Source organism: Pongo abelii, chromosome X (genome assembly GCF_028885655.2).
Source record: "Pongo abelii isolate AG06213 chromosome X, NHGRI_mPonAbe1-v2.0_pri, whole genome shotgun sequence".
Taxonomy (NCBI): Eukaryota; Metazoa; Chordata; class Mammalia; order Primates; family Hominidae; genus Pongo; species Pongo abelii.
In genome coordinates, this window is record NC_072008.2 from 107,654,630 (window position 1) to 107,667,055 (window position 12,426).

General features: G+C 40.8%; 1 protein-coding gene and 1 non-coding gene across 5 annotated transcripts in view; one reads left to right on the forward strand and one right to left on the reverse strand.

Moving 5' to 3' along the window:
• ZMAT1 (zinc finger matrin-type 1) overlaps positions 1 to 12,426 on the reverse strand; it is a 48,580-nt gene that overhangs the window by 20,127 nt on the left and 16,027 nt on the right. For all 4 annotated transcript variants that reach the window (XM_054544856.2, XM_054544855.2, XM_054544854.2 and 1 more), the window contains exon 2: positions 287 to 393. In XM_054544856.2, coding sequence (XP_054400831.1) covers positions 287 to 393 — 107 coding nt within the window. The remainder of the gene's footprint in view (positions 1 to 286; positions 394 to 12,426) is intronic.
• On the forward strand, positions 11,685 to 11,792 carry LOC112131104 (U6 spliceosomal RNA). Its single transcript, XR_002913252.1, has one exon. It is a non-coding gene; the product is annotated as a U6 spliceosomal RNA (small nuclear RNA).

Here is a 12,426-nt window from a genome sequence, read left to right on the forward strand (position 1 = left end):
CTTGTATTTAATACAAGGGTGGATGGCTTGATGGATGCAAAGGGAGTGGTGTGAAGAGAAGAAAACAAGCTTTGGAGTAAAAAGACTGAGTTGAAATCTGAATTCCCCAAACTTAAAGTAGTATATTACCATCCCTTTCTGAGCCAGTCTCCTCATCCATCAAAGGAAAATACTACTACCTTTTTCACAGGATTCTCATAAGAATCAAGTAAGATGACTTACAGGAAGTTTACTTGCTACATTTAAAAACCTGCTTTAGACCCTATTTCCATTATTTTTAACCTACCTCATAATGTGAAATTCTTTGTGATTCAAACTGTAGCATCACTCCACATACTTGACAAAACTTATCTGTAAAAAGTTCAGCCTTTTCCTGTTCATTCCAAATGGCATCTGTGAATAAAAAAGGGAAGATAAATATATCACATTAATAAATATTTAGAGGTATCATTTTTCATTCCTCAACTATATATGATTTCATATGACACTTCAAATTTGAGTGCTTGTGAGGCTACAGTAACAGCTTTTTGTTCTAGTGTGCAATTTAATATGCACATACTAAGTATCCCTCTAATGTCAGATATGGCAAGAGTTATTTATTTAGTATGGTAAGTCTAGGCAATGGCATTCTAAAGGAATCATTATGGGGACACCAGTAACTTCATGAGCTTCATGGAATGACTTGGGACACCAGTAATTAAAGGCTGGATTTAAAAACCCAGCCTTGGCAAGGTGCGGTGGCTCATGCCTGTAATCCCAGCACTTTGGGAGGCTGAGGTAGGAGGACCACTTGAGGCCAGGAGTTTGAGACCAGCCTGGGCAACACAGCAAGACACAATCTCTAAAAAAATAGAAATAAAAATTAGCTGGGCATGGTGGCACGCGCCTGTGGTCCTAGCTACTCCAGAGGCTGAGATGATCACTTGAGCCCAGGAGGTCGAGGCTGCAGTGAGCTATGATTGTGCCTTCCAGCCTGAGTGACAGCAAGACACTGTTTCAAATAAACAAACAAACAAACAAAAAACAAACCTGAAAACCAACCAACCAAACAAAAAACAGCCTTGATATTTTGTGTTTAACAGCAGACAATCCTAAGAAATGCTTTGTTTTAGGACTGTCATTTGTCACAGGATTCTCGTTAAGAATCAAGAGATTTTTTGCCACTCTCATTTTACAGGTACAAGAAACATGAAGCTATGCCTTCAATGTTATCTAGAAATCACAAGAAACCACAAACTATCTTTGCCCATAGTGGGCAAACATCTTTCATCATTGTACAAACACTAGCCTACTAATGTGGCCAAACAGGTCTCACACAAGCCTCTCAAAGCTATAATGTAATGTTCATACACATATCTAGAAATGTATGCTATAGTGTTTCTCACTGTAATAAATAACACATGCCAAAACTTTCTGCATTTACACTTGAGGTCTATAGTGTCATCTAAAATTCTTAAGAACTACAATGTATTCTGCCAAAGTTTATCCATTTTTTATACAGTATGAGTCACAAACATCAAAATTCTCATTGTTATTTGGCTATCAAAGTGATTAAGTTGGTACACATGCTTTCACAGAGAGATGCCAATTACTTATTAAATGAATAAAAAGCTGTAGAACAAACACAATACATCCAATTCCCAATACTAACAAAAATTAAATATATGCACATATATGCACAGAAAAATCTGGAATAAAATAAACCGAATTTAAAAATGGTTAACTCTGGTAAGTGGGCCTAGAAAAGGAACAAGGAGAGACAACTTAATGTTTAACTCTCTGTACAACTGTCTTAATTTTTGTTAAAAGCATGCAGGACTTTCGAATTAAAAAACGATTAGGACGGACATCATCAAGATGGTAGAATAGGAATCTTCAGCACTCATCTCTCTACAGAAACATCAATTAAAATAACTATCCACAAATGAAAATATCTTCACAAGAGCCAAAAAAACTAAAAAAAACTAAAAAAAACAAAACAAATATGTAGGAGATTATATCAGCACCTGGATGTAGCACAGAAATAAGGTGCATTCAAGAAGGTAGGAAAGAGAGTTTTACACTATCAGCATCAGCCCTCTACCAAGCCCAGCATAGAGTGGAGAGAGATACCCTCTGTGTGAGAGAAGGAGAGGGAAGTGAGCACTTAACTTTGATTCCAACTCCAAAACTGGACCCACCCCAGTAATATCCAGTGCTAGGAAGGCCCCCACGGCCCCAGACTTCAGGACAGTACCAGTGGACTCAGCCTCCAGGCCTGCTCCAGTGCCAAGCTGAATCATTCAACCCCAAGCTCCAGGCCTGCACAGTGGACTTGGTCTCCAGGTTACCCCAACGTCAGGCCAACCTCAGCAGTACCATGCCCTCGACCATCTCCAGCATTGGACTAGCTCCCAAGGCTCCTGGCTTCAGGCCAGGGTCAGCCCCAGCACCCGGCCAACTCCCACAGCCCTAGTCATAAGGCTGACACCTGCAGACTCAGCCTCCAGGCCAGACCCTGGAGGGAGCTAATATAGGCCCCAAGAGGCTGGTACCCACAGACTGAGCCTCCAGGCCCACCCCAGAACCAGGCAGGATCCCACAGCCCTGCCCTCCAGGCTGGCTCCTGTAGCCCTTGCTGGAGCTCCTGCATCTCAGTGTTCCAGCAGATCCAGGGCCCAGGCCAGTTCCAGTAGACCACAGTGCTGGGCTTGCCCCCGTGGACCCAGGTGCCAGGACCATCCCTGTGTGCCCAGGTCCCAGGCTGGCCCTGTGGCTCCAAGACCCACATTAGCCCCCAGGGACCTAGCCTCTAAGCTAGCCCTTGCACACCCAGCCTCCAGGCTTGCTTCTGCAGACTCAGGCTCCAGGCCAGCCCCAGTAGCTCCAGGCATTGGGGTAGCATCCACAATCCTGGACTCCAGATGAGACTCTGGTTACAGGTTCCATACTGGTCCCAGCACCAGGCCCCAGGCTCCAGAGGACCCAGGCTCCAGGCTTATTCTAGAAGACCCAGGGTCCATGCCCACTCCTGTAGACCCCAGTACCAGGCAGGATCCCTTGGACTGAGGCTCCAAGACCACCCCTGCAGACTCAGGCTCCAGGTCTATCTCAGTGATCCCAGGAACCAGGCACCTCAGTGATCATTTCAATAATCCAAGACACCCCAGTGCTAGGCTAGCCTCCATGGACTCAAGCTCCAGGCCCGTGCCAGTGGACCTAGGTGTCAGGCCCATCCAGTGTTCAGCCATCTCCTATAGACTCAGGTTCAAGGCCTACCCCAGCACCAGGTGAGCCCCTGTGGACCAGGCTTCAGGTTGGCTCCTGTGGATACAGGCTCCAGGCCTGCCCTCGTGGACACAGGCTGTAGGCCCATTCCTCAAGACCCAATCAACGGGTCCACCCCAGTGGATTCAGGCTTCAGGCCCAACCCTGAAGACCCAGATACCAGGCCCACCCACCTGCTGACCCAGTTAGCAGGCCAGCCTGCCCAAGGACTCCAGCAACAAGCGCATCAGGGATCATACCAGATGGCCTGCCTGGGAATCTCTGGATGGGCTGACTGGTGAAGGGCTTTCCCAGAAAAATTAAGTCTGCAAAAATTGGAATAAGTCCTTACATTTCTTTAAATGTGCAGACATTAATGTAAGGCAATGAGAAACATGAAAAACCAAGAGACATACCACCACCACAAGAACACAGTTTCTTAGTAGCTGACCTCTATACAAACTGTCTGACAAAGATTCAAAATAACTGTTTTTAGAAATCTAAATAAACGTCAAAAAAATAGAGAATTTAATGAAATCAAGAAAACAGTAAATGACCAAATCAGACATTTAACAGAGGGACTGAAATTATATTTTAAAAGTATCAAATAAATTCTGGAGCTTAAAAATACAATGAATGAAATGAAAAATGTAATAGCATCAACCTCAGAATTGATCAGGCAAAAGAAATAATCTATGAACTCAGATAAGCTATTTGAAAATATACAGTAAGAGGAGAAAAAAAGAAAAGAATGAAAAGGAAAAACTAAAACAGAGCAGGAATACCTATACCTATACCTATATTAGATAGAAACCATTGAAGATATTTATTTTAAAAGTTATGTTAGATATCTTTAGCTAAGTTAATTTTCAATACCATTACATGGACTAAAAAAGCTTACCTTTAAAAGTGCATACTCAAGATAAGAATAAATGTAACTAGAAACGTGTAAAAAATAACAATGAATAGTTACAAATTTATCTCTATTACATATAGTATCACCTCAATCATTTTTGAGATTGTTTTAGAATATATGATTTATCTAACTTCGATTCTAACATCAGCAATGTAAATAAGTTAATTAAAATGCATTTCATGACTTCCCTTTTTCAGGATTAACTACTATGTGCAAATTGAGCATAGTGGTACAATCTTGAACTTCCCATCCATTAAAATCTTTAATAAGAATAAGTAAATATAGAAGGCAGAGCAAGATGGCAGAATAGAAAGCTCTACCAATTGTCCCCCAACCCCACAAGGACACCAAGTTAACAACTATCTACACAGAAAAAAACACCTTCACAAGAACCAAAAATCAGGTGAGAGCTCAAAGCACCCAATTTTAACTTCAGATCACTAAAAGAGGCACTTAAGAGATAGAAAAAAAAAAGGTCCTGAATAGCTGATGCTACCCCTCCCCCATCCCTGCAGCTGCAGCCTGGTGCAGAGAGCATTTCTGGATGCTGGAAGGGAGAACACAGCAATTGTTAGGCAATGAACTCTGTGCTGTCCTGTTAGAGCAGAAAGGAAAACCAGACCAAACTCAGCTGTTACCCAACCAGGGAAGGAGCATTTAAACCAGCCCTAGCCAGAGAGGAGTTGTTCATCCCAGTGGTTCAAAGTTGACTGCCTGCAAACCTTACCTCTGAGGGCCAAAGTGCTCTCAGTCTCTAAGTAAACCTGAAAGGCAGTCTAGGCCATAAGTACTGCAATTTGTAGGCGAGTCCTAGGGCTGAACTAGGCCCAGAGACAGTGGACTGGGGTGAGGGGGCGGGGCACATGACATACTGAGACACCAGCTGGGGCAGCCAAGGAAGGACTGAAATCACCCCTCCCTTAATCCCAGGCTGCATGGTTTGAGGATCCAAAAGAGACCTCTTCCTTCTGCTTGAGAAGAGGAGAGGTAAGAGAGGAGAGGACTTTGCCTTGCATCTTGGTTACCAGCTCAGCCACACAAGGATAGGGCACCAGTCAGAGCTGTGAGGACCCTGTTCCAGGCCATAGCTCCCAGATGATATTTCAAGACACACCCTTAGCCAGAAATGTATTCCCTGACTTGAAGGAAAGGACCCAATCCTTACAGCGTTCATCATCTGCTAACTGAAGAGCCCTTGGGACCTGAATAATCAGCAGTGATACCCAGGAACTACCTTGAGGGCCTTGTTGAGCCTCTGACACTTGCTGGCTTCAGGTGGGGCTCAGCAAATTACCAGCTGTGGTGCTATGGGGCAAAACTCCTTCTCCTTTAGAAAAGCAGAGGGAAAAGTAAAGAGGACTTTGTCTTACCCCTTAGGTACCAACACCACCACAGTGGGGTAGAGCATCAAGCAGGCTCCTGGGGTCCCTGATTCTAGAGTTGACTGTTAGATAGCATTTTTGGGACTGCCCTGGGCCAGAGGCGAGCTCACAGCGCTGAAATATGAGTCCCAAGCCAGGCAGCATTCACCACAAGTGCACTTAAGAGCCCCTGTGCCTTAAGGGAACACCAGTGGTAACCTGGCAGTACACCTTGCCTTGTGGTCAGGGGTGGCCGTGGCTATGGGGTGAGGCTACTCTGCCTTTGGAAAGTGAAGGAAGGATAAGAAAGACTCAGTCTTGTGGTTTGAGTACCAGCTCAGCTGCAATACAATAGAATACCGGGTAGACTTCTAAGGTTTTTTTAACTCTAGTCTCTGACTCCCAGACAACACTTCTAGACTTACCCAGAGATTAGGGGACCTCGCCGCCCTGAAAGGAAGGACACAGACCTGGCTGGCTTTGCTACTTGTGGATTGTAGAGCCCCAGGGCCTTGAGAAAACATAGGCAGTAGTAAGGGAGTGGTTACAATGGGCCTTAGGCAAGACTTAGCTCTGTGCTGGCTTCAGGTGTGACCCAGCATAGTCACAGTGGTGGTGGCCACATGGATGCTTCTGTCAATCCATCCCCTGATTTAGGTGACTCGGAACAGACAGAGACTCTGTAAGTTTGGGAGAAAGTAAGGGAAGAGAAAAAGAGTATGTGCCTGGACATATAGAGAATTCTCCCAGATCACGTTCAAGACCATCAGGGCAGCACCTCTATGAGTCTGCAAGAACCACAGTGTTACAGGGCCTGGGTGCCCCAGAAAGAAGACACAGCTTAGATCACAACACCCAGGTCCTTTCAAATATCTGGTAAGCCTTCCCAAGAAGGACAGCCACAAAGAAGCCCAGACAGTGAAGACTACATTAAATGCCTAACTCTTTGATGCCCAGACACCGAAGAACATCTACTAGCATCAACACCATTCCAAAAAACATGACCTCACCAAATAAACTTAAAAAGGCACCAGGGACCGATCCTGGAGAAACAGAGACATGTGGACTTTCACAGAGAGAATTCAAAGTAGCTGTGTTGAGGAAACTCAAAGAAATTCAAGATAACAGAGAGAAGGAATTCAGAACTGTATCAGATAAATTTAACAAAGAGATTGAAATAATTAAAAAGAATCAGGCAGAGATACTGAGCTGAAAAATCAACTGGCATACTGAAGAATGAATCAGAGTCCTTTAATAGCAGAATAGATAAAGCAGAAGAAAGAATTAGTGAGCTTGAAGATAGGCTACTTGAAAATACACAGAGGAGACAAAAGAAAAAAGAATAAAAAACAATGACACACACCTACAGGAACTAGAAAATAGATTGAAAAAGGCAAATCTATGAGTTGTTGGCCTGAAAGAGGAGGTAGAGAAAGAAATAAGGTAGAAAGTTTATTCAAAGGGATGATAATGAGAACTTCTGAAATCTAGATAAAGATATCAATATCCAAGTACGAGAACATTATAGAACACCAAGCAGATTTAATTCAAAGAAGATTACCCCAAGGCATTTAATAATCAAGTACCCAAAGGTAAAGAATAAAGAAAGGATCCTAAAACCAGCAAGAGAAAAGAAACAAATGACATACAATGGAGCTCCAATATGTCAGGCAGCAGACTTTTCAATGGAAACCTTACAGGATAGAAGAGAGTGGCATCACATATTTAAATGCTAAAGAAAAAAAACCCTTTTACCCTAGAATAGTATATTCAGTGAAAATATCTCTTAAACATGAAGGAGAAGTACTTTCCAAGATAAACAAAAGCTGACGGATTTCATCAATACCAGACCTGTGCTAAAAGAAATGCTAAAGGGAGTACTTCAACCAGAAAGAAAGGGACATTAATGAGCAATAAATAATCACCTGAAGGTACAAAACTCACTAGTAATAGTAAATACACAGAAAACCACATAATATTATAATACTGTAAGAGAGATGTATAAACTACTCTTATCCTAAGTAGAAAGACTGAATAATGAACCAATCAAAAAGAATAACTACAACTTTTCAAGACATAGTACAGTAAGATATAAGTAAAAACAACAAAAAGTTAAAGTCACCTCACCCAACACCAGCGAATCCACACAGGAGAAGTCCTATGAATGCAATGACTGTGGCAAGGCATTCAGTCACAGCTTGTCCTTCACCAAACATCAGCGAATCCACACTGGGGAGAAGCCCTACGAATGCAACCAGTGTGGCAGAACCTTCAGCCAGCTTGCTCCCCTCATTCAGCATCAGAGGATCCACACAGGAGAGAAACCCTATGAATGTAACCAGTGTGGCAGAGCCTTCAGCCAGAGCTCCCTTCTCATCGAACACCAGAGGATTCACACCAAGGAAAAGCCCTATCAGTGCAATGAGTGTGGGAAGTCCTTCAGCCACAGCTCCTTGCTCAGCCAGCACGAAAGGATGCACACTGGGAAAAAGTCCCATGAGTGTCACGATTGCGGAAAGTCCTTTAGGCAGAGCACCCACCTCACTCAGCACCAGAGGATCCACACAGGAGAGAAGCCATATGTGTGCAGGGACTGTGGAAAGGCCTTTACACACAGCTCCTCCCTTACCAAGCACCAGAGAACTCACACTGGATAAACCCACTCCACATGTGCTGGGGACAGCCACAGCTCATCCTTTTCTAGATTTGACCCAATCATACACATGAGAAATGTATATTCATACACAAGCCTTTTCACACAGCACTCCCCTCAGACACCCTCAGAGAGTTCACACTGATGGGAAATGACCATGGGACCACCAAGCTCTAGGTCATCCATCCCTGCATCCAAATAGTAGGGAAATGTGGAAATAATCAACACTCATGACCTTCAGCCTCAAACACCCATTAGTGCTACATTATAGAACCTACAAAAAAGAAATGGAACAAGTGTAGTGGATCCAGGGAAAGCTTTTGTCCAAGGATTCACCATATTCCAAACCAGAGATGTTCAAATTGGTGAGAAACCCAACAAATGCCTTTCATATATACAAAAACCAAATGAAGTCAGAATTTGCCATTATTGCACATTACATTTTTGGCAGGGAAGTGCTTATGAATGGTGCAGATTGACTCTGATATTCATTCCCAAATGACAATATGGCAGAGTGTTCCAGAAATGAAAGTGGCATCTTTATGGAATCACTATGGATACTGACTCAGTAAAAAGCTGTCTGGTTTGTGTGTATATTGTTTGATCAGGGTACGTGGCAGCCAGTCACAGATTGGAATTCCATATGACAAAGTATCAGTGTACTATAAACAGGTTTTTAGTTATCTCTGCATTATTTTTGCAATTAATCTTTATATGCAATGAGACTGAAAAGCTTTGTATGGGAAGACTCAAAATGTAAAGCTGCTTCCATAGAGTCTCACTGATTTTGAGATGGCTTTTGCTGCTCTGTTCTCCCTCTACATTTCTCTGCGGAACTTGCGTTAGAAACACAGATATTTGTTTCACAAAAAGGGAGATTTTTCCTTTGTTAAACCATCATCTTATAAGCAATAGCAAATTCATGTTAGAAAAAAAAAAGTGGGGGGATGAAGTTAAGGTGAGTTTTTATTAGTTTTCTTTTTGCTTGTTTGTTTATGTAAATAGTGTTAAGTTGTTAGCAGTTTAAAATAATGGGTTATAAGTTATAAGAAAGTATCTGCAAGCCTCATGGGAACCTCAAACCAAAAAACATACAATAGATACACTAAAAATAAAAAGCAAGAAATTAAATCATATTATCAGAGAAAATCATCTTCACCAGAGAAAGACAGAAATGAAAGAAAGAAGGAAGAGAAGACCACAAAACAACCAGGAAACAAAAATCAAAAGGGAAGAACTAAGTCCTTACTTATCAATAATAATACTGAAGGTAAATGGACTAAACTTCCCAATCAAAAGACACTGACTAACTGAATGGATGAAAACACAAGACCCACCGATCTGTTGCCTAGAGGAAACATACTTCACCTATACAGACACACAGACTGAAAATGAAAGGATAGAAATAGACATTCCATGCCAATGAAACTAAAACAGAACAGGAGTCACTATACTTAGATCAGACAAAATAGATTTCAAGACCAAAACTGTAAGAAGAGACAAAGAAGGACACTATATGATGATAAAGGGGTCAGTTCAGCCAGAGGGAAGACATAACAATTTTAAATAGATATGCACCCAACACTGCAGTGCCCAGATATATAAAGGAAATATTACTCAAGTGAAAGAGAGAGATAGGCCCCAATACAATAACAGCTGGAGACTTCAACACCCCACTTTCAGCTTTAGAAAGATCTTCCAGACAGAAAGTCAACAAAGAAACAGCAGATGTAATCTGCACTACAGACGAAATGGATCTAACAGATATTTACAGAACATGTCATGCAACAACTGCAGAATACACATTCTTTTCCTTAGCACATAGGTCTTTCTCAAGAATAGACCATATGTTAGGTCACAAAACAACTCTTAAAACTCTCAAAAAAACTGAATATCAAGCATCTTCTCGAACCACAATGGAATAAAACTAGAAATCAATAATAATAGGAATTTTGAAAACTATACAAATACATGGAAATTAGACAATACACTCCTCAATAACCAGTGGTTCAATGAAGAAATTAAGAAGGACATTGAAAAATTTCTTGAAACAAATAACAATAGAAACACAACATGCCAAAACCTGTGGAATACAGCAAAAGCAGTACTCAGAGGGAAGTTTATAGCTATAAGTCTCTACATTTAAAAAGAGTTTAGAAAAACTTCAAATAAATAATCAAATGATGGATCTTAAAGAACTAGAAAAAAACAGCAAAACAACCCCCAAATTAGTAGAACAAAAGAAATAATAAATATCAAGCAGAAATAAATGAAATTGAAATTAAAAATACAATACAAAAGACCAATGAAACAAAAAGCTGGTTTTTTTGAAAAGTTCAACAAAATTGACAAACCATTAGCCAGACTACCAAGAAAAAATGCAAGAAGATCCAAATATATCAAATCAGAAATGAAAAAGGAGACATTACAACCGATACTGCAGAAATTCAAAGGATCATTAGTGTCTACTATGAGCAACTATATGCCAGTAATTTGGAAAATCTAGAGGAAATGGACAAATTCCTTGATAGATACAGCTTACTGACATTGAACCAGGAAGAAATCCAAAACCATTCAGGCCAATAACAAGTAATGAGATAGAAGCCATAATAAAAAAAAAATTCTCAGTAAAGAAAAGCCCGGGACCTAATTGCTAAATTCTAGCAAACATTTAAAGAACTAAGACCAATCCTACTAAAACTATTCTGAAAAATAGAGGAGGAAGCAATACTTCCAAACTCATTCTATGATGCCAGTATTACCCTGATACCAAAACCAGACAAAGAGACATCCAAAAAAGAAAACTACTACAGGCCAAGATCTCTGATGCATATTGATGCAAAAATCCTCAACAAAATACTAGCAAACAGAATTCAACACTACATTAGAACGATCATTCATCGTGACCTAGTAGGATGTTTTTCCTGGGATGCAAGGATGGTTCAACATATACAAATTAATCAATGAGATACATCATATTAATAGAATAAAGGATTAAAAACCATATGATCATTTCAATTGATGCTGACAAAGCATTTGATAGAATTCAACATTCCTTTGTGATAAAAATCCTCAAAAAGCTGGGGATAGAAGGAACAAACTTCAACATAATAAAAGCCATATACAACAGACCCACAGCTAGTATTGCAATGAATGGGGAAAAACTGAAAAGTTTTCCTCTAAGATCTGGAACTTGACAAGGATGCCCAGTGTCAAAACTGTTATTCAGCACAGTACTAGAAGTCCTAGCTACAGCAATCAGACAAAAAAAAAAAAAAAAAAAAAAGATATAAAGGGCATCCAAATGGGAAAGGAAGAAGTCAAATTATCCTTGTTTGCAGATAATGATATGATCTTATATTTGGGAAAACCTATAGACTCCACAAGAAAACTATTAGAACTGATAAACAAAATCAGTAAATTTTCAGGAAACAAAATCAACACACAAAAAGGACTAGCATTTCTATATGTCAACAATGAACAATCTGAAAAAGAAAAAATAATTCAAATGCTTACTTCAGCAGCACATATACTAAAATTGGAATGATACAAAGAAAATTAGCCATGGCCCCTGCACACGGATGACACACAAATTCATGAAGCATTCCATAGTTTTCATCTCATGCCAGTCATAATGGTGATTACTAAAAAGTCAAGAAACAACAGATGGTGGCGAGGCTGTGGAGAAATAGGAACACTATGACACTACTGGTGGGAATGCAAATTATTTCAACCATTGTGGAAGACAGTGCAGTGATTCTTAAGGATCTAGAACGAGAAATACCATTTGACCCAGAAATCCCATTACTGGATATATAGCCAAAGGATTATAAATCATTCTGCTATAAAGACACATGCACATGTATGTTTATTGCAGCACTATTTACAACATCAAAGACATGGAACCAACCCAAATGTCCATCAATGATAGACTGGATAAAGAAAATGTGGTACATATACACCATGGAATACTATGCAGCCACAAAAAGGAATGAGATCATGTTCTTTGCAGGGACATGGATGAAGCTGGAAGCCATAATCCTCAGCAAACTAACACATGAACAGAAAACCAAACACCGCATTTCTCACTCATAAGTGGGAGTTGAATAATGAGAACACATGGACACAGTGAGGGGAATAACACACACCAGGGCCAGTTGGGGGGTGGGGGCAAAAGGAGGGAGAGCATTAGGGCAAATAGCTAATACATGCAGGGCTTAAAACTTAGATGATGGGTTGTTAGGTCCAGC